At 37.9% G+C, this 23319-nt stretch overlaps 2 protein-coding genes across 5 annotated transcripts in view; one reads left to right on the plus strand and one right to left on the minus strand.

Annotated features, from left to right (window-relative positions):
• Positions 1-67: 67 nt before the first annotated feature.
• Positions 68-18348, minus strand: cblc (Cbl proto-oncogene C, E3 ubiquitin protein ligase). 4 transcript variants are annotated; one of them, XM_047361069.1, is made up of 13 exons: positions 18135-18348; positions 17225-18038; positions 12211-12357; positions 11960-12116; positions 11618-11739; positions 10877-11014; positions 10700-10787; positions 10460-10591; positions 6151-6342; positions 3995-4147; positions 3881-3909; positions 3382-3437; positions 68-1587 (listed from the first exon to the last, which is right to left on the minus strand). In XM_047361069.1, the coding sequence occupies exons 2-13, from the start codon at positions 17596-17598 to the stop codon at positions 1457-1459; spliced, it is 1719 nt and encodes a 572-aa protein (XP_047217025.1). In that variant the 5' UTR covers positions 17599-18038; positions 18135-18348; the 3' UTR covers positions 68-1456. The 4 variants fall into 4 exon arrangements, with proteins under 4 accessions (XP_047217025.1, XP_047217022.1, XP_047217021.1 ...); XM_047361066.1 differs by having other exon boundaries at positions 6151-6345; XM_047361065.1 differs by having other exon boundaries at positions 10700-10773; positions 10857-11014.
• A 2033-nt stretch (positions 18349-20381) lies between these two features.
• Positions 20382-23319, plus strand: part of bcl3 (BCL3 transcription coactivator) — a 34271-nt gene continuing 31333 nt past the window's right edge. Inside the window, exons 1-2 of the mRNA XM_047357542.1 lie at positions 20382-21564; positions 22522-22642. Of these exons, the coding sequence (XP_047213498.1) occupies positions 21051-21564; positions 22522-22642 (635 nt within the window). The 5' untranslated portion in view covers positions 20382-21050. The remainder of the gene's footprint in view (positions 21565-22521; positions 22643-23319) is intronic.

A 23319-nucleotide genomic window follows, 5' to 3' on the forward strand; every position in this document is an offset into this window, starting at 1 on the left:
TTTAAGTTTTGATGTTTTATATCATTTCACACTTATTTTCTCACATATTTTAGAGACAACACACATATAAGGGTGTAAAACACAATTTCCTTAGTAAGTCAATACTAATAGGTCTGAAATAGCTCGGGTTAAACTCCAGAACCTGACAATAAAACAATTCACAAGCTTTTCCTTTCATGTTTGAATGTGGTTAACAAATGAGATAGCATTTACCTATAATTGCTCCTGGCAAGCAGGCAGCTTCTTTCTGTCTTCATAATACAAATTTCAAGCTCAATTATTTTATTTCTGGGAGGCTCATTAAATGCTTTGATTGCAAAGAAGATGGCGTGGGAGGCTGTGTTTGAAAATTAGAGCTGAATTTACCATGCTGGTAATGTCAATGTGATTACAGAACAGCAGGTGGCCACAGCGGGATTCTCACCAACTCCTCTTTTTCAGCGGCAGTTCTCATCAGAAGTTTACATACGCACCATTATTTACATGAAGATCAAATTAGTTTTTGGCTTTTGATGATTTATTTGAACCATCCTTTTTGGAACTTATTTTGGATTTTCTGTAATACATACAGGCTCAAATATACAAATACAGCCTTAACAGTATTTGGACATATGTCTTTTGCTTGTGGGCAAATTTCAGTCTGGCTTAAGACATTGTGAAGGAACTTTTTTCTTGTTTGACACTCTCATTCTGTACTGATGTTAAACTCATTTCACTGTAGACTGTGTGACAGGTGTTCCAGCATCTTTGAATTTATGATGGGCTTGGTTTCTTCTATTTCTCTCAATCTGAATGTGTGTTTGGGTCAGATGGGTGAAACTTCAACTCAATTTGATGTTCCACTAGGACAAAGATCACAACGATACTGATTTTGGAATGAATACAGTAGGCTAACATTAATCTAACCTACTGTATCAAAACAGAAAAATATTTAATTTGTGGACTCTTTCCAGTGCCAGGAAATCAACCCAATCAGATATACCATTTTTATAAAGAATTATGCCATGACCTTGTTGAAGGCTACGAAAATGGCTTGCCTTTTCTGCAACTTGTTAAGAAACATGAAATATTAGTAGGGGTGTATGTCACTTTTTGAGCCTGTATATATCTTTATAACATTGAGTAGACAAGATACAATCCACAATAAATGTAAATGTGTGCATCAAAAGCTTGTTAAAAAAATTCACTAAAGTTCTATGTTGTGTTATCAATCCATCTGGAAAAAAAGAATAGAACAAATCATTAAAAGCCAGCAGTGGATATGGCATTACTGCCAATGAGTTCATGTAAACCTTGACTGGAACTGTTTGCAGCAGGCATAATCATTCAAACATGAGCCAAAAATATTGTTACATTCACTTTTGTCTCATCATTCAAATGTTATCTCAATATCCTTTTGTTTCTCTATTAAACATTTCCTAGATTTCAGATGTTGCAGTTCTGTTTGTTACATCAATCAGGAAGACATGGTTCTTGTTATTTCTCCCAAGCTAGTTTTGTCTTTTCTGAGTCTTGCTCTGATTTTCTCTGTCTCTTGACGTCTTCTCTCTGCGACTGGACTGGAAGGTCCAATCCATGCTGCTGCAGCTACAAACAACCATAGAAAATAGGTCACTGTAAATAACCACTTTCATAAATGGTACAGTTGTCATGCATTAGTCTCCAAATTTGCCCTATTTTTGTATGTTTTGCTATGTTTGAACTTTCTTGTTTTATTTACTTATATTTTTCCCCTCTTCTGGCTCTGAACCTATCAGTTTTGAACATAAGTTCTCACTTTTTTTTTTGTGAATTACTCCTATTGTAACGACAGCACCTATTTCACCTCACCTGTATAATAAAAACAAATTTCTTTACATTCTAGGTGAAATTACATTTATTTGGAAAATAGTCACTTGCATTCATAAGAAAGAGCTAAATACAATGTGCTGTTTTTTTTTTTTTTTAAAGAAATGTTCTGTTGCACTTCCTGCATTAACAACAAACGTTCTGACTGAAACAGGAAGTGGTTAAAGCCAGTGCTTTACAGGAGGTGGCAAAAACTTAATTTAGACCTTGTAGATTTGAATTTAAGACAAAATTTGATTTAGAAAGTGTTCATTATTAAATCTATTTTGACCTTTGGTAATCCTCCATTTGTTGTAAATATGACATTTTGTAGTATAAATGGGTTTCCAAAGTCCAGACAAATTTTTGATTCATTTTAACTCGAGTCAGCTTAATTTATTAAGACAGAAATATAGTACTGAAAAAAACACCAATAATATCAAAAATAAATATTTTGATCATGAAAATATGTTTTTATTATACGTTTTTTCAAATGTCTTTTCTTTTTATCGTACTTTCTATAATGAGTTATGCACAGGTGTGTTCAAAATAATAGTGTGTTTAAAAAAGTGAGTGAAGCTCAAAATACAACAGGTTTAATTTCTAGACATGCAAATGCATTGGGAACACTGCACAGTCTGTTACAAATCAAAACCTAAAGCAAAATGCATCAAATTTGTTATCACTTTACCGAAAGTGAGGAAAAGGTAACAATTAACAAACATTTCTTCTTTAAACCGAAAAAGACTTAAGGATTGAGGTTTCCTGTGAATCAGTGAGGTAGTTGTATAACCATCGTTAATAATACAATTGCCTGATTTCAGTGTTTAAGGGGTCGTCTGGCAAACTGTCTGCAGCCCGTTTAATTTAAGGCGAGTCAATGTGTTCTTTGGTAAATTGTGACCTCTGTAGGCCCAGGTTGTGTTTTCAGCAACTGGACTCTGTGCAGGCTTTTTGCCTAACACATGCATCTTTAAATTGGTGCAGTTCTCACAGCTAACTACAGATGTTCTTCTTTTTTTAAATTTGTTTTGCTGTACTAGTGGCCTTGGACATGGGGTGAAAGAGAGGGCAGGTCGCCGTGGCCTGGGACAGCTGCGATGAAGGCTGAAGCCTCTCTATACATGGGTCGCTCTACCGCTGCGCCAGTGCTGCGCCCAACTGCCGACCTTCTTTGATCATTGAGCTGCATGCTAGCTTCGATCTTGAATAAGGTTCACCTACATTATTTGACACCTGTTTGTTCTCACGATGAATGACCTTATTGATTGAAGTGCTATCGTTTTAACACTACCCTTTCATTTAATTTGACTCTACTATGCCTAATAGTTAATGACTTGCAGTGTAAGTTATTACAAAATAATAGCATTCCTCTAGCAGTGAGGAATGCTATTATTTTGAACACCGTTGTATTTGATGACTAAAACCTGAGTAGAAACCTACTATTCTATACAACTAAAAATGCAATCACACTTTTGGTTTTGTTTAAAACTTTACATTTTAAAAAATCCAACGCTGTGCATTCAAGGTTCAGGAATCAAAGTTGTAACTTACACTCTACAGCATTCAGAGAGGAGGAAGAGGAAGGGGCTTCTCTGAAGAATCCAGCACTGTTTGAAAAGGAATTTAAGTTAAAAATAAAAATCTAAATGAAATACCTGCAAATAATATCTATGAACAATAAAACTAAAACTCAACATCTGGAATGTTACAAGTAAGTAGAAACAAAGTTCTGCTGTTTTTCTAACAACTTTTCAATATAATTTTGGTCATTGCTGTTTTAAGACTACAATTATTTTAGCCTCATCCATGAATAATTCTTGAGATTATTCTTTGAATTGTATCTTTTTTCTGTTATTTAAAAGTGGAAAAAGTTTATCTTTCGTGGTATTAACATTGAATGTAGATGGTTTACTGCATTTAATCCTATTAGCATAAATTGTATGAACTAAAGGGACCTCAAAGTCTGAAGTCTAAGTGCGAGAAGAGGTGTTATGAGACCAGGAAAGTTGTATCATGACAGTGTCTGCCCTATAGATAAGTAGTGCCCTACCTGATTGCTTGTGGTCTGCCACTGACAGCCTGCAGAAAAACAAAAACAGGTCACAATGATCATATAAACTTATCACAATGTCAATCTAAACAGCAAGTACACGAGCTCACTTACATCATAAGAGTGGGCATGTCTGCTAACCACGTTAGTTTCCGATGTCTGAGATTGGCCGGACGGAGATGGGCAGTTTAGGGTAGCGATGTTTTTCGGGGGTAGCGGCGGAGCTCTGAGGTGAGAACTGTTGATCTGAGAGTCCAAACTTGAAAACTGTGAAAACATATGTTTCTAATCAGTGGAGAACATCCATTCTCCCCTAAATTAGTGCTGATAGATGTCTAAAATGAAGTCCACTTAATGATAACAAGTATCTGCTCAAACATAAAATTAGTAAGTAGATCAGGACAAATTATTAAATACAAGCCTGGACACTTTATGCAAGCCAAATAACAGTAGAGTCAAAATTCATTTACTGATTCTTGAGAAAAGGGGCAACTTTTATTAACTTCCCTTTGGGATTGATAAAATATTTTTTTAATTAAACTGAACTGGAAATGTAACCTACATTAAAGTGTTGTTTTGTTAAAAGAACAGGAAAGTACTTTTTTACAAAATGTTTTAAAAAGTATGCTTTTAAAATCAGCTTCAGATATTTTAAATACTTTGAGACTGATCATTTATACATATTGCTATTCTAAAGTATATGGTATTTAACCTGTCCTAAGGACAAGGATACAATGTGAACCACCCAAAAATGATTTTAAAAGTTTTAACAAATGTTACACACAGTTACATACAGTGCTGTGAAAAAGTTTTGAACGCTTGCAGATTTCTTTGTTTTTTGCTTTTTCTCCCATAAATGTTTGAGTGCATCAAACTAATTTTATTATAGAAAAAGACTACCTAAGTAAATAAAACAAATTTAATGAATAAATAATTTCATTTATTAATGGAAAAAAATGTCCAAACCAACCTGGCCCTGTGCAAAAATATAATTGAATATGAATTATCTTTCATTGACCACATTGTTTGTTTGGTTAAATTTTACCAGCCACACACAATCCTACTGACAGAGACACAGAATCAAGAAATCATCATCATGTCTTTCAAAATGTACTAGGCTAAAAAGGCTCAAAGACCAGCAAATCATGCCTCAATTTAAAGAAATTCAAAAACAGGTGAGAAACAAAATCACTGGCATGCATCAGTCTAGAAAGAAAGGTTTACAAAGTTGTTTCGAGGCTTTGGGACTTTAGTGAACCACAGGGAGAATCACTGTCCTCAAATCGAGAAAACATAACAGTAGTGAACCTTTCCAAGAGTGGACAGCCTATCAAATTCATTCCAAAAGGGCATCAACAACTTTTTCAGGAGATCACAAAATAACCCAGAACAACTTCCAAAGCACAACCGACCTGGTGTTTACAATTTTCCAATAAGAAAAAGACTGGGAAAATAACCACAGCTGATGGAGAGAACACAAATGCCCATCTCAGGTTTGCCAAAGAACATCTTGATTATTACTTTTAAGAAAATACTTTGTGGACTGACAAGACAAAAGTGTAACTTTTTGGAAGGTATACATCTGGATACATCTGGCATAAACTAACATCAGAGCATCAGCCAAGCATTATGGTGGTAGTGTGATACTCTGGATCTTCCTTTTTGCTTCAGGACCTGGATGACTTGCTGAATTTGATGAAACGTTTCATTTTTCTCAGTCTGTGACCTTAAGCTCAAGCACATTTAGGCTATGCAGAGTGACACCATCAAGTCCACATTTAAACGGTTCAGGAAAAAAAGACAATAATGTTTTTAGAATTGCTTAGTTTTCAATGGACCAAAACTCCTCCACAGTGATGGCAAAAGTAATGGCCAGTTACTGCAGATGCTTGATGGCTATTGGTGGCACTGCCAGTCCCTTTTAGACATGGGGTCTGATAGGTTTGAATAGCTTTTTTCTGTTAGTAAACGAAATCCAAATTTGAATCAGCATTTTGTATTTTGTCTGATTATCTTGGTATGATAATAAAATAAGTTTAATGATCTGAAACATTTAAGTGTGACAAAAAGGAAGAATAGAAGAAATCTGTAGGAGCAAACACTTGACAGTAATATTAATTTAAATTGTAGAATTGATCATAATAATAATTTTTTTTTTTACGTTTAGAGTAACTATGATTGTAAGTCATCTTTGTTTATAGTGGTATTTTTTTATTTGATAGTGTGGCTAAAATTACACAAAACAAAAAAACACAAAATCATTTACGCACCTTCCTGAGGGCAGCCATTTCCTTTACTACCACCTCAATGTCCTCATGGTCCTCTTCACCGTCGTCGTCGTCATCATCATCATCATCATCATCCACCCACTGATGGCTGACTTTCAGGTAGGGCTCTATGAGGACAGACTCCGTCCCCCGGATGTCGCAGCGGCAGTACGGGCAAGTGCGGCCGGCTGACTTCTGCTAAATAGTGATTACGGACCCAATACATGCAAAGAGACAGACAAACAATTCACATTTAACAATTCACTGTCAAGTACAGTCAGTAAAGCTTCAGGTCTGTTTGAACTATGCAAAGTGGAAAGAGTTGAACTTAGCTTCAAAGAAGGTTTTTTAAAAAGTGCTGGAAAACACCAACAGTTTCAACAGAAACTGTTGGCTCAGGTTTTCCATTTTGTAGCCAGATGGGGAGATGAATGTCAAACGTTTATATTGCAAGATGTGGTGATAGCTTTGACATCATGTCTAAATGCCTTTGCAACATTGTTAATTAGCAATGAATGACAGCCATGTAGAATAAATATTCGCTCTTCCATTGTCTTCTCACATCCATTAGGCTTTTCTAATTTTTTGTTCATGTTCACTCTCTTCCCCCCGAGATCATACAGAAAATACTAAACCTTATGTCAGGACACTGCCTTCGTTTTTCAAAGAATTATGTCCTTATTCACAAGGTACAGGGCTGGATCCCTGTTAGAGACTCTTATAGAGCACCATACTGTGCTCTATTTTATAACAGCAGCTTTAATTCTCTGATGTAATTTTGGGCTTTAAAGTTTAAATTGAGGTTGTGCCACAGCAGGAGCAGGTAGGGCAGTTAGACTGGATCAGCCAGAGGTACAATCCCTTCTGTTTTGATCAGCTGCTTTACTGTTAGATAACAAGTGACTGATACCGATAATATTTCACCAATGTTTAAACCAAAGAATAAGTCTGACAGAATTAGTTTTTCGGAAAATAAATGTTTCAGTTCAGAATCACAATATTAAATAAAGCAACATCATGATTTGCTGTGTAAATAAACCTTGAACTAATTATGTCAGCTAGGAGGAAAGGATAATCTGTTTCTTCTCACTCTATGTCTGCAGAAAAATCATCTGTAAAAAAACACAACATACTGCAGAGGATACTGTGCATGACCTGAAGCGGCAATAATGTAACATCTTGAGGTCCCTCTGTATTAAAATGATTTACAGTCTCAGATTAGAGTGACTCCTTCATAACATATTGTGTATTTTCATGCAATGATTCATGAATTGATTCATGCTATCTCTCAAATATACATTCACATGTTTTAAATTCAAGAACATTTCTTTTTATTTTAAAATTGTGGCCAATCCATTAAAATGAATTCATGTTTTTATACAAAAGAAAAAAATCCCATACATTTTTTAATCCACATTTTTCAGGGTCAGGGGGCAAATCATTAGACATTATAGTTTTAAACAAAATTACCAGTGTTTATTAGTTCTCCCTTGCTGGCAATCATTCACAAAACCCCTTCTAACACCTTTAGTCTTCTCCTAAAACATCTCATAAGGTTTGGCCATATATCCTAAGACCCAGTGATGACATATTGTGAGTGTTCTGCCAGCATGGGGGCAACCAGATGCTTTTTTATAATATTCAGGCATTTCAATTAGTCTAAACGGGCTCACACCATCACAGATCTTTCAGCGTAGTAAACAGAGGAAACAACATGCTTTTTCACAAAGTCATCCTTTGTTCCATCTGAAACCCACCTAAAGTATTTCTTGATGAAAACTACAATCTTAGTCTCATCTGACCAAAGCACATGGTTGCAGTTAAAGTACAAACTCCAAATGTTTGTGGAATTTTCTAAACGCTCCAATGTTTGTGGAGTGTCCCTCCATTTGTGATGGTAGGAGAGAACATACTGGCTATAAACAACTCCTATAAACAACTACATATTTAGAATGTATGGCATGGTTTTTACAGAGATGGTCCCAGTAATTGTTAATAGCAATGTGTAACTTATCTTAATATTTGGCCATCTAGATTTCACAACTAACCTTACACCAGAGGTTGCAGTGTATTAAAAAGTCTAATGTATGAACTATAAAATAATGTGCTTTTTGAGCAGTGTGTTGTCTAAAAAGGTCAAATATGTGTTATGTATATATATGTACAGGTCCTTCTCAAAATATTAGCATATTGTGATAAAGTTAATTATTTTCCATAATGTCATGATGAAAATTTAACATTCATATATTTTAGATTCATTGCACACTAACTGAAATATTTCAGGTCTTTTATTGTCTTAATACGGATGATTTTGGCATACAGCTCATGAAAACCCAAAATTCCTATCTCACAAAATTAGCATATTTCATCCGACCAATAAAAGAAAAGTGTTTTTAATACAAAAAACGTCAACCTTCAAATAATCATGTACAGTTATGCACTCAATACTTGGTCGAGAATCCTTTTGCATAAATGACTGCTTCAATGCGGCGTGGCATGGAGGCAATCAGCCTGTGGCACTGCTGAGGTCTTATGGAGGCCCAGGATGCTTCGATAGCGGCCTTTAGCTCATCCAGAGTGTTGGGTCTTGAGTCTCTCAACGTTCTCTTCACAATATCCCACAGATTCTCTATGGGGTTCAGGTCAGGAGAGTTGGCAGGCCAATTGAGCACAGTGATACCATGGTCAGTAAACCATTTACCAGTGGTTTTGGCACTGAGAGCAGGTGCCAGGTCATGCTGAAAAATGAAATCTTCATCTCCATAAAGCTTTTCAGCAGATGGAAGCATGAAGTGCTCCAAAATCTCCTGATAGCTAGCTGCATTGACCCTGCCCTTGATAAAACACAGTGGACCAACACCAGCAGCTTACACGGCACCCCAGACCATCACTGACTGTGGGTACTTGACACTGGACGTCTGGCATTTTGGCATTTCCTTCTCCCCAGTCTTCCTCCAGACTCTGGCAACTTGATTTCCGAATGACATGCAGAATTTGCTTTCATCCAAAAAAAGTACTTTGGACCACTGAGCAACAGTCCAGTGCTGCTTCTCTGTAGCCTAGGTCAGGCGCTTCTGCCGCTGTTTCTGGTTCAAAAGTGGCTTGACCTGGGGAATGCGGCACCTGTAGCCCATTTCCTGCACACGCCTGTGCACGGTGGCTCTGGATGTTTCTACTCCAGACTCAGTCCACTGCTTCCGCAGGTCCCCCAAGGTCTGGAATCGGCCCTTCTCCACAATCTTCCTCAGGGTCCGGTCACCTCTTCTCGTTGTGCAGCGTTTTCTGCCACACCTTTTCCTTCCCACAGACTTCCCACTGAGGTGCCTTGATACAGCACTGTGGGAACAGCCTATTCGTTCAGAAATTTCTTTCTGTGTCTTACCCTCTTGCTTGAGGGTGTCAATAGTGGCCTTCTGGACAGCAGTCAGGTCGGCAGTCTTACCCATGATTGGGGTTTTGAGTGATGAACCAGGCTGGGAGTTTTAAAGGCCTCAGGAATCTTTTGCAGGTGTTTAGAGTTAACTTGTTGATTCAGATGATTAGGTTCATAGCTCGTTTAGAGACCCTTTTAATGATATGCTAATTTTGTGAGATAGGAATTTTGGGTTTTCATGAGCTGTATGCCAAAATCATCCGTATTAAGACAATAAAAGACCTGAAATATTTCAGTTAGTGTGCAATGAATCTAAAATATATGAATGTTAAATTTTCATCATGACATTATGGAAAATAATGAACTTTATCACAATATGCTAATATTTTGAGAAGGACCTGTATATGTGTTAATTAAAAAGAAAGAGACACCACATTTCCTGCCTGTAAAATCTATTTAGGTCCCTCTTTAACAATAAAAGGGTTTTTGAAGGACTAAATTGATATATTCAATCTAACTGAATTAATTAATGTTTTAAGAAATTGCATCATGGTAGATTCAAACTTTTTTTTTTACTGGGTAAGGTTTTACATTATCTTTGATAAGAATTTAGTATTTATTAAAAAAAACCAAAAAAACATTGAGTCACTTCCTAGCAGTTCCATATTTACATAAAGTGTTTGCATAAAAAATACAGAGTCGGTTTTGACCTTAACCTCCTACCACATTCAAATAGCGAGCATTATTAAAGTATAATGGGATTAAAGCCAAACACTAAACCAAGTATACAAAAATAAACATAGTTTAGTCAACCCAGACTGCTTCACTTCACTGAGCATGCAGAAACCGTAACAGTCTGAAAATCTGCATTTTTTAGCTCCAGCTCAGTCTGCAAATCTGAAAACTGAAAATCTTTATATAAATGGATGGGAATCCTACCTGCCACCCTGTGAGACAAGGCTGGCACAGGAGATGTCCACAAGGTTGAATCCGAATGTCCTTATCCCTCTCTGCACAGATCTTACACAGCTGGAAAGTGCTTCCAATCTCACAGTACAGCTCATACTGCTCCTGTCAGTTGTTGGTTGGGGGATAGACCAGAGCAGATTATCAGTAAAGCTTTATCATCAAAAACTAAGATTCTCTTTAAAATACATGTAAAAATGTGCATAAACTCACTTCTGTAACTTGGACTTTTTCCCTGCTGGTCGGTTCACACAAGCTTGTCAGGTCAGGGTTCATGTCACGTCCATCTGGGTACAAGTAGCTGCAATTAAAAGAACAGCCCTTACAGGAAATGTTTGGACTGATGGAAAATAAATTAAACCTGTGTGACCTGTGTGTGCTTGTGCTGACCAGCCCTCCTTGAAGCCCTCGATGAGTGCCTGGTAGAGAGGTGTGTGCTGTGGGATGGTCTGGATGATGTCTCCTTCAGGGGTCACATGGCCAATGGCCCACTGACCCATTCTGGTACAGCTCAGACGAAAGATGAAGCTGGAGGAAGAAGAGATTGTTTAAGATCAAATTACATATCAAAGGAAAAACTAATTACAAAACCCTTTTTTACTTTATTTGCTGGTAGTAAAATGTTTTGATACCTCCCTTTCTTGGCTTCCTGATGCTTTGATACAAGGGCCTTCCACATTTTTTTCATTTTACAATCCTGAAACTTTTTGCAGGTAATTTGATGTGATTTACCAATACAAAGTAGTGCCTAATTGTGAAGTGTCACGAAACTGATTCATGGTTCTTGAAAGTTTTAACACACAAAAATCTGAAAAGACAGGCCTGCATTTTTATTCTCTTCTCTTTACTGTTACACCTCTGAATAAAACCCAGTGCAAACAGTCTAGTAAATATTCAGCTGTTTTGTGAAGGCCTTGGAGATTTGTTAAATGGTAAATGGCCTGCACTTGTATAAATTTTTAACACATTGCTTCTAAACTGACACATCATTCATTGTTCTTGTTATATTAAACACATTTTCAGACCATTGATATTGTAATTTCACTATGTAATTCTACTTTCATATTGAATGGAAATGAGCATTGCTTCTTTCTTTCAGGAGCATGAGCATGAGGCTGCGCCTGTTCTTACCTCCCAGGTCTGTGCAGGTAGTGTTCAAGTCGTGTTACGGCTTGGTCATAGGTGAGGAAGGCCATGTAGCCTGGATGTGTCACAGCGAGCTGGTTCCAGTTTCTTATAAGTGATCTCCAAGGCTAAAAGAGGAGGTGCAGTACATTGATATAGACATTTTTCATCGCACAACATTTTTTTTACAGTTTGTTTTTTGTGTGTTTAATAAAATATGCCTGCATCTGTGGCACTAATTTCCATAAGCCAGCAGAGCAACTATCACTCGATATGAAAATATCAAGCACTCCTCTTGGTGTGATGATGTAACTAAGTTCTTACTGGTTTTGGAAAACCTTTGCTTACCTGAAACAGCCTTGTGAAAATATCAAACTCAAACACTGAGATGTGGTCATTACAGGTGAGGTCAATTGTTGATTTCAGAGCCATGGCCTCCATCCATTCCTCAAATGGATGCACACTCTTCAGCTGTTCTTTGAATTTTCTCCACTGCACGATACACCTATCAGAGCGCAGCAACGTTTCGATATAGATTTACATGGAACAGACGAAATAATAAAAACAAAATACAGATAAAGAAAAAAATCTGAACTCACATGGTTCCGAAACAATGTCTCCAGAACTGATCTGCTTCACTCTTAGTCACTTTGTAGGTGTCACCCTGAAAATATCCCCCTGGAAACATGGCCTTCAGCTCCCACAGCATGTGACTGAACAGCAGGGACAGTTTGGTCAGATTCCTCCTGAGAATTAAATACACAGCAAACTTTCAGAAGCAGGTACAAAAACAGAAACAGACTTGCTTTGATTAAAATGTCTCTTTGCATCAGCAGAAAATATATTGTTCCTTCGTATGACTGAATTTTTTTTTTTTACAATGTTCTTCAGAGAACATTAGACCAAGAGAGAGATGTACCAAGATCAATGAACACATCAGAATGATCAGGCATAAAGTTGTGGAGACGTTTAAAGAAGGGTGAGGTTCTAAAACAGTATCTCAAACTTTGAACATCTCACAGATCACCGTTCAATCCACCATTTGAGAACCATCCAGCTTAACAACAGCCCTAAATTACTGTACAGCCTGAGCTACAATGGAATGGAAATGACATGTGTCAGAATGGCCCAGTCAAAGTCCAGACCTAAATTCTATTGAGAATCTCTAGGGTAACTTGAAAATTAGCTTGAGCTATTTTGCAAAGAAACATAGGCAAATATGTCAGTCTAGATGTGTAAAGCTGGTAGAGATATACACCAGATTTGCAGCTGATTTACTATCTTTAAATTTTCATGCCACACAGATTTTTATGTGTATAAAAACATGTATTATTTTCTTTTCACTTCAAAGGTTATGCACATCTTTGTGTTAGTGTATTGCAAAATGTAACAAAGTTCAAGTGATATAAATTTGGAATTATATCTATATTTATTGTACTATAATTATTTTAATTTATTTATTATTTAATATTTTTGTCTACCGAGTCACTCATGTTCAGTACACAATAATAAACCAGGCCTTGCTGTAACTTGAGAGCTTCTTGTGCTCTAAGTCGGCAGCAGCATTATCAAAGCATTACTGGTATTTTCCATAGACACACAGACACACACAGGTAAACACTCAACAAGTAGTCCAGCTTGCAAACAGGATGCTGACTTTGCAAGCTTGTCTGTAAAATACCGCAAATTGTTCCACTGGCCAGTGTGTGACTTCAGACCACTTTTAGAGTGTCACATGTTGTTTTTCTTATGAGTGCATTTTCTTTTAATATGTTTTTACTTTTCACATGCATGCAGCTTTCGTGCAGTTCAAAATGTCACACCATAAAATGTGCATTCAAAAATACTTTAACACAACTTTCTTTCACTTGCAGCGGATGCTCTTTGACAACATCTCTGTATGATGCAAAAGAGTATTTAGGAAACACCCCTTAATGCTATGGGTCAGGTAGTTTATAAAATAATACAAAGTTAGAATATGTTCAGTAATTATTGGTATGTAACAATGTCAAGAAATTAGAACAATTGATGGCAATCACAAGAAAGCTTTCTCAGATCTGTCCAGGATATAGAAATCTGTTTAATAAATTTAAGAAACCGTTGTGATCTTTTGTCTCAATGACAAAAAACCCCTGCTGAGCGTTAAGGAGAGGTGTAGTAGAGGTGGAGGTGGGAGGAAATGTGTAAGCCACATCTCTCGCTCTGGCTGGACCCATGTATTTAAAAATACATTTCAAAGGACATCAACCCTGTGGTAAAATTTACAGTATTAACACAAACTATTTTCATGTCCACTACAGCATGTGCCACCTCGGCTCACTATTTTAAGACTGTTCCCTTAAACAAAGAACAAAACTTGAATCTAACTTTTAAAAAGTTAGATGCACAGCAACAAGTACATTTAATATTTTGTGCTTCTCTTTCACTTTAAGGCACTTCATCATCTCCACCTGTCTAAGGTTAGGTTTGCTAAGATGTACGCTCATGTGGATCCTCTCTGTAAGAGATGTTAGTCATCTCCCGCCACAACTGGTCACATTGTCTAGGTATATTCAATGCTTTCCTACTTTTGTAACTGTATTTTAAAAAAGTTGTATGATATAAAATGAGAAGTAGTGTGGGCAAATGTGGCTCATTGGGAACAGTAGTCATTTTATGATGGGAAAGTTATGGGTTTGATTCCATCTTCCTCCTGCCACATATCAATCTGCCCATGGACAAGGCACTTAACCACAAGTTGCCTGCTGCTCTAGTGTAAAATGCTTTGATCAGTCCATATCACCATTCAGTCAATTTACTTGGGCCGTTGTTATCAGTATTTCCTGTAATTGGTGAATCCAGTGCACTTATAGTACACAGTATTATTGTGGCGAGGTTTATTACCTTTGTCCCACACAGATCAAATGCACTACGCTGGAAATAAACCCAACTTCCTTCTCATACTCCGAGATAACATTAAGGACTAAAATTTGGAAAAGCTCTGATATTCGCTGAAGGGCTCCATGGCTAAATTTTAGACAATCTGGTAGCCATTCACTGAAGACGTCAAAAAGCGGGCATCTCAACAACTTTATTTAGTTCTCTTTTTCATTGTTTGCGGTGGTGATGGACCAAAACGGCAACAAGACATGGACGGGCACATGGCGAATGGATATATTTCATATATATATTTTAATAAAAGGCTAACAACAGCAATGACTACAGCAGACAACCCAACAACAAAGGGACAGAAAACAGGCACTTAAATAAAACTGAAGCGAAAGAGCTACATGGAAATCAGATGGGTACTATTAACAGTAGCAAACAGGTGCAGATCATGACATTTTTCTCTTTTTATATACTTATTTAATAATATAGTACACTCCACATGTAGAGGTTTACATAATATGTGTGTCTAAGTGCACATGTGAAGCAAAATATGTATTTTTTTACTTTTGTTTTCCTTCAGATTTCTGTTGTGACAAATTGTGACTGTCATCCTGCACTGCGGCCTCAAAACTTCTTAAAATTGAGACAAGCACAGTTGTTTTTTTTTGTTTTTTTTTGTAAGAATCTGACAAATAAATGCCTTTATGGCTTTCTTTATTTTTGAAGCTTTTTTGAAAGGTACCCTTTCAACATTACAGTAAGTTCAGTGGAAACCTACATTTTGCAACACAATATCTGGCATGATGGGTGATCTTCTTTTTTCTTTTGCATTTCAGTTCACGGACTCAGATGAACTTTTATAGTTTTCTTAAGAAAGCTGTCCTGCTTCCTGAAATTCAAATAAGTTTTACATCTTAAAGCAGCCTGGTTTGTTATAGATAATACTGTGGGGAGATGCAAATCCATTTAGGGAAGTGCTTTGTTTATGTACAAATAAACCTTTGTATTGCATTTACACAATCTGGATTAACAAAAACCTTTTTTTTTAGCAAGTCACATGGTGTTGTAATAAAAAAATGTTACCAATTAGTTTTAAAAACTTTGAAACTAAAAACATGTCCCTAAATATTGTTTTACAAAAAACTTTGGTTGTAAAGTGTTTCTCTGTGGTACTTTGCCTACTTATGACCTTCTACAAAATATTTATGTAAGAGAAACGTTTTATATTTGCATCTGTTTTTAAAGTTCTGTCAGAGGAGGCTAAGCAACCAGTGTCTTGCACACAATTATACACAAAACCGCTACACCTTCTGTGGTGTGTTTCGGTTGTCTTCACCATCAGCTGGATCTCAGTTCTGCTTCGGGCCTCGTTTGATGGCCGACAGCGCTGTTCTAAAACTTAACATTAAATCTTCGTAAATAGACTGAGAATTTGCTCACAAGCGGGCAACAAAGAGCATATTGGAGCGAGAAGTTTTTAAAAGGCAGAAGATGATATTCACACACTTTGAAATATCAGCCACAACACCCATTACAGTATAAGAATTTGTCACATGGCTGCCCATGCAGGTCTTCTTTGGTAATAGGACCATCTGTTGTGAAAAAAGGTTAAAAAAGATGGCTTATCTGAGATTTTGCTAAAGCTTATGTTGTACTTGGACACATTTGCATCATTATACAGGTGCATCTCAATAAATTAAAATATAAATGTAAAGTACATTTATTTAAGAAATTCAATTTAAAACGTTAAACAAATTAAGTTATATATTTTCATTACACTAAGCTTGATACATTTCAAGCTTACCATCAGCTTACTGGATTAGATTTTTATTCTGTATTACAGTCAAGCTTTGGAAGTCCAATTAGTATTTAGTTCAATCCCTCATCTATGTTGCTCATTAGTGTAAGGCGCAAAAAGGGCTGTTTAATTTCCAGACAAAATTATACTAAATACTAGAGAATTATGAGGATTTGAGTTTACAAATAAAATAAAAAGGAAGAATGTATATTCAGCCTGAATGAACACAATTTAAAAGCACACTTTTCCACTAATTAGCAATTCTTTAATACACTGAAGTGCTTTACTGTTGTATTTCTCACAATAAAAAACTGGAAAGGTTAGATTTGAATCTTGTCATAAACCATTTTGAGTTAAAAATAACACATTGATAAACTAATCATGTGCTTATCTCCCAGAATTGGGCATGTGATGCAGAACAAACAACATTTCTTCACCATAATAAGGATGAGAACAAAACGAGAGAGAAAAATTAAAAAAGTCAATCGTCCTTCAACTCAGTCAACTTGGGGATAAACAGACAATTTGTCTGTTCAGAAACTATTTCTTGCGTTCTCTTTCTCATTCAGTTTGAATTCAATGGACGTTCGTCTTCTTGTTTTTGAGGTTTCCTCTTATATTAGCATCACAATGGTGAAGGTTGTGTCCTTTTTACCACATTTATCGTTAGTATTCCCAACAGGAACAGGAGAAGGCTGCTGAGCCTCCAAATAAGCTCTTTTTAGCTGTTTGAAAATATATCCACTTTAGGGATTATAGTCAGCAGCGATGACTGTAATTATGTGTGTGTATGTATTATATATATATGAAAATACATTTTTAAAACCTAATTTATGAGGAGCAAGAATGTATTTCAATATTCATTTTGTATCTGTGAATATCAGTTAAGACTGTTTTCTAACAATAAGCAAAAACATGTTTAAAAGTTAAGTTAAAGGTCTTCTCACCTATAGCTGGAAGTCTCATCAAACATCTTCTCTTTCCCCTCTTTAAAAAGCAGCGTGGCCCTGTCCGTCTTATCCAGCAGGTTTCTGATATGGACTCTCAGATACCTGGCCTCATCCCCTCGTGGAGCCAGGCCTCCTCCTGACCTAACATCCTGATAGGGCTGCCATACCTGCATAAGCAGAGTCGAAGTCTCTCGAACCAGATCTGGCAGGTATGGTGGACTGTTCCTCAGGCCCAGTCGGGGGTTTGAGCACTGCTCTGCAAGCCTTTCCAGTCTTTTAAGGGTCTTCTCCACCAGCCGCAGGTCTTCACTGGTCATTGGCTTAGAGCTCATTCTGGTGCTCCTCGAGGCTCCTGGACCAACGTTTGCCATAAAGTTGCTAGTTGTGTGTTTTAAAGTGAATTGAAGCAAAAAGTACCTTAAACTTCAGTGTTTCAGTATGTGTATGCATAAGAGGGCGTGCAACTACAAACATTAAACTGTGTCATGAGGTGATGAAGTTCAGTTTTGAATGCACGTGAATTGATAAGCAGGAGATGGGTGGAGCTAATGAATCAATTTTATGATTCAGGTTTTTGATTGTTAACACTGACGTGTGCAGTCTGTGAAATAACCTTGGTGAGTCCTCAACTTAAACTGAATGCGCTGCATCCTAACTTTTTGGTCCACCCAATACACATCACATTGTTCTGTATTGGGCTTTGCATGCTACTGCAGCCTCAAAAATATGGAGTTCTCAAAACCAAAGTTAACACTGCTATCCTCTTCTAGCTCCTTTGTCCGATCTTGAAAAGAAGAATGGATGCAATCTCCTGTTAAAGCAGATAAAACAATAAAAAGTAGAGTTTAGGGCTGACTGCCTTTTACCATACACACAGAGCTACTATTTAGCACCATACTGTTCTTACCAGTATTTTTCTCAGCAGCATAACAGTCCTACATTCTCAGGGTCAACGGAGCAGGCAAATCAACATGAAGCGCAGTGGAAAGAGAGCTGCTTCTTCTTCTGACTGTCTCTTCAGGTTACCCTTTCTGTTCCTACTTGTGTTGCTTCAGCTCTTTGATTGGTTTCCTGGTTTCAGTGAGACAAACAGGTCTGTTTTCTTTGCTCTGTTGCTCAGTCAAAAATGAATAGGCAGTGTGAGAGAGAGAAAGAGAGAGAGAGAAAGAGAGAGAGAGATGGGAGGGAGGTAGGCAGGAAGGTGTGGACTCAAAACTTAAGATTGACTAGAATCAAAGCAAAAAGCACCCGCTGACGGACAGAAGCAATAAAACATTGCTTTCTGACATATAGAAGGCTCACCAGTGTAGAAAATAAAGAAAATGCTTAAGTACCATTATATTTTCTGTGCTGTCAAAAGGAAACTCAGTTTACACTGCAATTAAAGGCCTTTATTTTGCCTTATATTCAGGCAATGCTGTGTAAGTAGGTCCAACGTTGATGCTGTCGCAAAAATAATATTTTACCCTGAATGGCATGTTTGTTCACACATACTTTCAAACCATTCAAAAAACTTTGGTGACATGCCAACTTTTCCTCTAGCACCATCATGAGGCTGCTGCTTGTTATTCCACCTAAAATGGAGTGCCATCAAATTTCACACAACTAAATGCCATTACAGTGTGATTTTTTTAACATTATTGACAAATTCCTTAACTCCTCTTACAGGATCATTAATAAAAAAAAAACTGCATTGGCCAATCATTGACCAGATATCAAGCAAACATCTGTTGGTTCAACTTTGTGCAACTCAAACAAAATTTAAAAGCAAACCAAGCTTCAATGTTTTACCGCAGAGTAGCAAATAATGCTTTAATTAAAGAGGCAAACACTGCTCTTAACTTGTTTGGTTTGCTGATTGGACAGGGGGAAGTCATCAACAGATTTTATTCACCTTTATTCACATTTCATTTGTTAACCAAAGCAAACATTTGTCTGTAAGAGCCCCTTCACCTGCTAAAAATACATATCAAAACAACTCAGCAGTCTATGAGATAAATCCAAATGTAGATGTTTTTTATCTGCGTATAACTACTGATCATTTGAGAATTGAGTTGCACCTTTGCAGTCCTCTCACAAGGGGGCCTCATTTCTTCCTCTATGTACTTTGATACCCGATTTTCTGAGAGCTGTCTGCAGAAAAATGAACCCCTACATTATGAAAGAGTATTATATTTTCTGTTGACAGTCAGTATGAATGGAAAGATCAGTTGATATCATAAGAGTTGCATTCTGCTATAGGCTTTATGAGGTGTGTTTTCAGGAATAAAGACTAAATGTATGAGCAGATGTGCAATTTTGATAAATAATAAATAATGATACCTTATTCCAGATTAAACCAGATTAAATGGTTGAGTGCTTTGACAGCTGCAGGGCTTGCTGGCCTAGTGTCAGGGTGTTTTAGGGACTTTAGACACCCAGCTTGACTTTCCGTTGCCCACTCCACACTTCAGTGGAAAGAGGAAAGTCCCAAATTGACCCAGGTAATGAGAACCTTGCTAAGGGTGGAGTAAAACAGGATTAAAGACAATGAAAAAAAACTATCTGTGCTTGGGTGTGAAGTTGCAGCAGGTCCACAGGCAGCAATGCTTAATGAGTCATATTAGATGGGGCATCTTCTGTGTGTTACTCTCCTCTTCATCTGTTTGTGGTTTCTTAAGCTCAGCTCAGAGTGCACAGGCTGGTGATGTCATCAACTCCCCAGCAACTGAAAATTTACAAATCTAAGATCAGATGTGGATTTCAGATTTGTACTGTCATGAACGGCATGGTAAAAGAGAGAGTTTTTTTTTTTTATGAAAAATTATGAGAAATAAGAAAACAGCAGGAGTAAATGTGGAAGTCATACTGCTACCAAAGACTTTCTACATTTTCTGCAGATGAGATCAGCTGTAATGCATCACAGCCAGGAAATTATTGTCAGATCAGAAGTGGAAGTGGGCTACTGTAATCAACATTGGGCACGGAATGATTTGTATATAATATACAAATCAAAAGGTTCAAAATTCTATTAAAGGCAGCATAGGAGGACATGAAAACTTCCAACAGGAAGTTTACCTTTTAATAACATGTCACTGGAAATAACTTCAAAACGGCCATGTAGAAATGCGTCCAGTTTATTGTGGAACTTTGGAGTTTGGTAACTTTACAACCATACTTTAATTAACTTTAGCTGAAAATATATCCTTTTTTCATTCTTGGCAAGACCACTATGCTTCATTACATAAATGGTATGAGATGTAGTTGGATCAGCTTATGTGTCCCATTATTTTGCTCTGGTCTCCCCTTATTTTCTTACCTGTCTGCCTCGAAAATGAACACAAACATGCCTGCTTTAAATTCTTGCGAAATGTTTTCAACACAATCTGCAAAACAGACACATAATCAGAAAAGTCGGAAATGCGAAAGAATTACGACGAATTCGGCGCGGTGTTTAACTCCTTTCCTGCCCAGCTCGATGTAATTAAGAGCTTCGAGTTCATTGTTTCGGTTTAAAGCGAAAGTAGGCCTACAGCGTCAAACAGACGTTCATTGAGAGCAGATGCGCAGCTCCTCTGAGGCTCGCTCAGAAAGGTGCGCTGGGATACACTGATGTGTTCTCCTGGGTTTTCCTTCGCCTGCATTTGCATGAGTCTGACATTTTGAGCGCTTATCTGAACAGAAACAAAAAAGGGAAACAGGGCAATGGTTTGATTTGATCGCTGGTCGTTCCCGTCTCCCCCCCCTTTAGATATTGGAGTTTCTCACTTTGGCTTGTCTGATACAAGCTATTTTTCTCAGGACGTGGGCAAAGTTGCGCTGTCACCTAAACCTGACTCAGTTGATGCCGAGTCTTATTACAATGAGCGTTGACCACCAGTCGGTTGCCACAGCGCCGCTGGATCTGAGCATCACAGCTCGAGGGCGCAGGAGCACGGGGGACTTAACCTTTTGCGCCGGGGACGCCCGGGCGACCGGCGGCTCACCTGCGCCTCCTGCGAGCACCGGGACGGAAAGTTCAGCGGTTCGCCGCTCCCCGGACACGGAAAGTATCCAGTCCCGCAAACGGACAGCGGCCCAATCTCCCATAAAGACTCCATCGAAGCTTCCTTTCAGGAAACGCAGGTTTCACGTTGAGTCGGAGGTCCAGAAACCGGCTTCTCTGGCTCCAGCGGCGAGCGCACCATGTTCTTCACCCACAGAGGAGCAGAAAGTCCGGGATGGAGCCTCTGGTCGCTTGGAGAGAGCAGCGGATGACAGCAGGTTCGGCGTTGCACCGGTGACCCACAGGCGGATCGAGCAAGCAGCTTACAGTCCGGAAGGCTATTCCTGTTGCATTTTACCTGTTATTAATTACGGTAAGCGCTTCTGCCCAACACTCAGACGGTTACGGGTTATTTTCCTCATTTTCTCTGTAGCCTTTATTTGTTAACCTGCATTGCTATGCTCCAAGTTTGTCTTGCACACTTCATATTTCTGTGAATATGTCTTTTGCAGAAAATGTTTTTCCTATGTAGAAAAAGATCTTTAACAAAATTGCGAACATATTGACGAAATATAGTCAAAGTTCATGTCAGATATACAGACATAGGCACAGAAAACGTGGAAAAGGGTGTTCTGGTCTGATGAGATAAAAAAAACAACTTGCAAAACGCTATGTGTGGCAGATTTTGCACATCACCACTTATAACGTAATGGTGGACGCATGATGTGGACTGCTCAGAGTTAGAGAAGCTGGTCAGATTTGATTTAAAGGTGGACTGAACTCTTTTTAAATATGAGTACAGACTTGAAAGAGCCAAGAATGAGGGGTGAAGTTTCATGTTTTGTTCACAAGCAGCCATGGGAAAATAAATTGGCAATCAATATGACAATGTTCATATAACTTTAAAATCACAAAGATTGTTTTAATTATGTGTTCAAGTGGAGCATTAATGAACGTTTTTACATGTAGGTGTTGTCGGGGCCTCCGGGAAAGCATGTGGGCATAAGCAGTTGCAAAGTTTGCTTTTACTTGGGGTCGGCTCTGCTTGTAGGTCACTTCCCATGTGGAGTGGTAACTTCAGTGGAGTCATATTTGAGCAGGAGCTTGAGCGGAGAATATGTCCAGTCAGCTATTCTGCAGCCATTCATCTTTATATTATTCCTTGGTCAGTTCTTAACTGAGTACACACTCTCCTACTGCAGATATGCACCTCCTTACAAAAGAAGACTTGTCTTTTTTGCCATCAGTTATTTGTTTTTACTTCACGGAATCCCACCTTCTAGGTCTAACTCTCTTTTATGATCTCTTTTTTTTTGTCATTTCTGCTCAGGTCACTACCCAGTGTGCTGCCTACCCTCCTTTCCAGAGCCACACCACCCACGAGTCCACCAGACTGACACCCTGCTGGCGGAAATTTCTCTGGCCACACGTCAGGATGAAGATGGAGACACGTATGTTGATGCACTGAAAGCAGCTTATATGCACTGGAACATTTAGTGTCACTTTGTGGTTTACAGTGCATTTTAAAAGTGAACATATCCATCCCTTATGCAAGTACCCTGGGGTTGTTCATAAACCGAGAATGTCACCATGATTCATTCACACCAATGATTTTAATAATCACAGAGGTTTAGTCAGAAGGGTAGCTGTGTTAAAAAGTCGAAAGCTGGCATGGTGAACGGATTTAAAATCCCACCAGATTAATATTCATGAGATTTTCAGCACATCAAAAAGACCTGGTTCACACTTCTGTATGACAAGACTGTATAATGTATTAGTATACATTATACAGCCATTATACAGTATGGCTGAGATCATGAGTGGTGAGTCAGTCCTATTTGATCCAATGCAGGATGTCTGATTACGGGCAGCTGCTCTCTGCCTGCTCCTTCCTCCTACAGACAGTGGTTCGCTTAAGGACCGTCAATAAATTACCGAACCTAACACGCTGTTTCATAGCGGTATTGTTTTGTGTTATGGGGGAAATTTATGTTCGTGTGAACAGCTGACTTTATTTGTGATCAGCTGATTTAGGATGTTATGAAATTAACACCCTGCCTGCATGTAATTCAGAAAGCTGATGGGTCCTTTTCTATTCTTTCAGCCTTCAGGCATGGTTTATGATTTG

The sequence above is a fragment of the Girardinichthys multiradiatus genome, chromosome 3 (genome assembly GCF_021462225.1).
Source record: "Girardinichthys multiradiatus isolate DD_20200921_A chromosome 3, DD_fGirMul_XY1, whole genome shotgun sequence".
Classification (NCBI taxonomy): Eukaryota; Metazoa; Chordata; class Actinopteri; order Cyprinodontiformes; family Goodeidae; genus Girardinichthys; species Girardinichthys multiradiatus.